We start from the raw sequence: 1,614 nt of genomic DNA, 5'->3' as shown, positions 1-1,614 counted from the left end.
TCTACCTGTGATGAAAACGGAGAATGTGAACGACTTGCGAAAACTCCGCGATACGGTCTCTTCGTCGTTAGCCGCGCTAAAGAATCTCGATCATCCGGTAAATGAGTGGGACGATCTGCTCGTTTATCTTATTTTTTCATACGCATTTGCACGCGTTTGCTAGTCTACCTGTGATGAAAACGGAGAATGTGAACGACTTACGAAAACTCCGCGATACGGTCTCGTCGTCGTTAGCCGCGCTAAAGAATCTCGATCGTCCGGTAAATGAGTGGGATGATCTGCTCGTTTATCTTATTGCTAAAAAGTTTAGTCCTCGCACTCGCAGCGAATGGAATTTGAAACGTACGGAATTCGCCAGGCTTCCGTCTTACAAAGATATTAATGACTTTCTGACTCTACGCATTCGCGGATTATCCGATCTTTCCGATTCGCCGAAGGATACTCGTCGTTACAAAGACGATAAGCCGCGCTCGTCGGTTAATAACGTCACTGCAAACAAATGCGTTGGTTGCTCCGGAAATCATTCGGTTTCGAAATGTAAAGAGTTTCTTGATAAAACGGTTGAGCAGCGCGGCGATTTCGCGCGTCAAAGCAGGCTTTGCCTCAATTGTCTGAGATCCGAGCATTTCCTTCAGCAATCTCGAGCAATCCCCGAGCAAATCTCGATGTTCGCACTGTAGTCGTTTACATCACTCGTTACTACATTTCTCAAATAATGTAAAAGCTGATGCTACGGCAAATTCTTCGAAGATAAAAGCGGAGGCGCAACCATTCACTCCGACGGCGTCCAACGCGCCAGTCGCTGCGAGCAGCAATCATGTCGCGAACAAACGGACCGGTCCCCCCGCGGACACGGTTCCTTCGAATGTCCTCTTGGCAACCGCATGGGTTGACGTTCACACGACCGAAGGCCGAAGCTTTAAAGTTCGCGCCTTACTGGATCAAGGATCCACTTTCAGTTTTATTTCGCAATCGTTCTGTCAGACGTTGCGTACAAAGCGACAACGCTCAAATTTGCAAGTTGCGTGTTTCGGCGCGAAATTTACAGGCGTCGCGAGATCTCGCGTCGTGCTGACATTAAAGCCGTGTTCCAGTGCGGAACCGGGCTTTCCGCTGCACGCCTACGTGTTTCAAAATATTACTTCGTACGCCGCGTCACGGACTCAGCCCGTCGAGTCGTGGCCTCACTTGCAAGGCATCTCATTTGCCGATCCCGATCCTTCAAGTCGACATCGGATTCACTTACTAATCGGTGCCGACTTGTACGGTTCCTTGTTGAAAAATGGCCTCCGGCAAGGCTCTATTGGAACTCCTACCGCTCAATTGACAGCGTTAGGCTGGATTATCTCCGGCCCCACGGGTCGCGGCCGGATCGAATCCGAGAATATTTGCGTCTGTCATAACGTGTCTACGCACGACACGAATTCGCTTCTCAGGCAATTCTGGGAGGACGAGGAGGTCTAGCGCCCCCCTCCACTTACCGACGAGGAGGAGCGTTGCGAACAACACTTCCTCGCCACTCATAGCCGTTCTCCAGAAGGACGGTACATTGTTCGATTGCCCTTCCGGTACGAACTACCAATCGACATAGGCTATTCACTGTCTATCGCCACG

The 1,614-nt window shown here is 50.4% G+C and overlaps 1 protein-coding gene across 1 annotated transcript in view; it reads left to right on the top strand.

Moving 5' to 3' along the window:
* The window catches only part of LOC108768504 (uncharacterized), a 2,015-nt gene extending 551 nt beyond the window's left edge, over nt 1-1,464 (top strand). Inside the window, exons 2-3 of the mRNA XM_018518949.1 lie at nt 164-537; nt 725-1,464. Of these exons, the coding sequence (XP_018374451.1) occupies nt 164-537; nt 725-1,464 (1,114 nt within the window). The remainder of the gene's footprint in view (nt 1-163; nt 538-724) is intronic.
* Nucleotides 1,465-1,614: the final 150 nt, after the last annotated feature.

The sequence above is a fragment of the Trachymyrmex cornetzi genome, unplaced genomic scaffold (genome assembly GCF_001594075.2).
Source record: "Trachymyrmex cornetzi isolate Tcor2-1 unplaced genomic scaffold, Tcor1.1 scaffold80, whole genome shotgun sequence".
In the NCBI taxonomy this organism is placed as follows: domain Eukaryota; kingdom Metazoa; phylum Arthropoda; class Insecta; order Hymenoptera; family Formicidae; genus Trachymyrmex; species Trachymyrmex cornetzi.
This window is presented reverse-complemented; position numbering and strand designations above follow the sequence as displayed.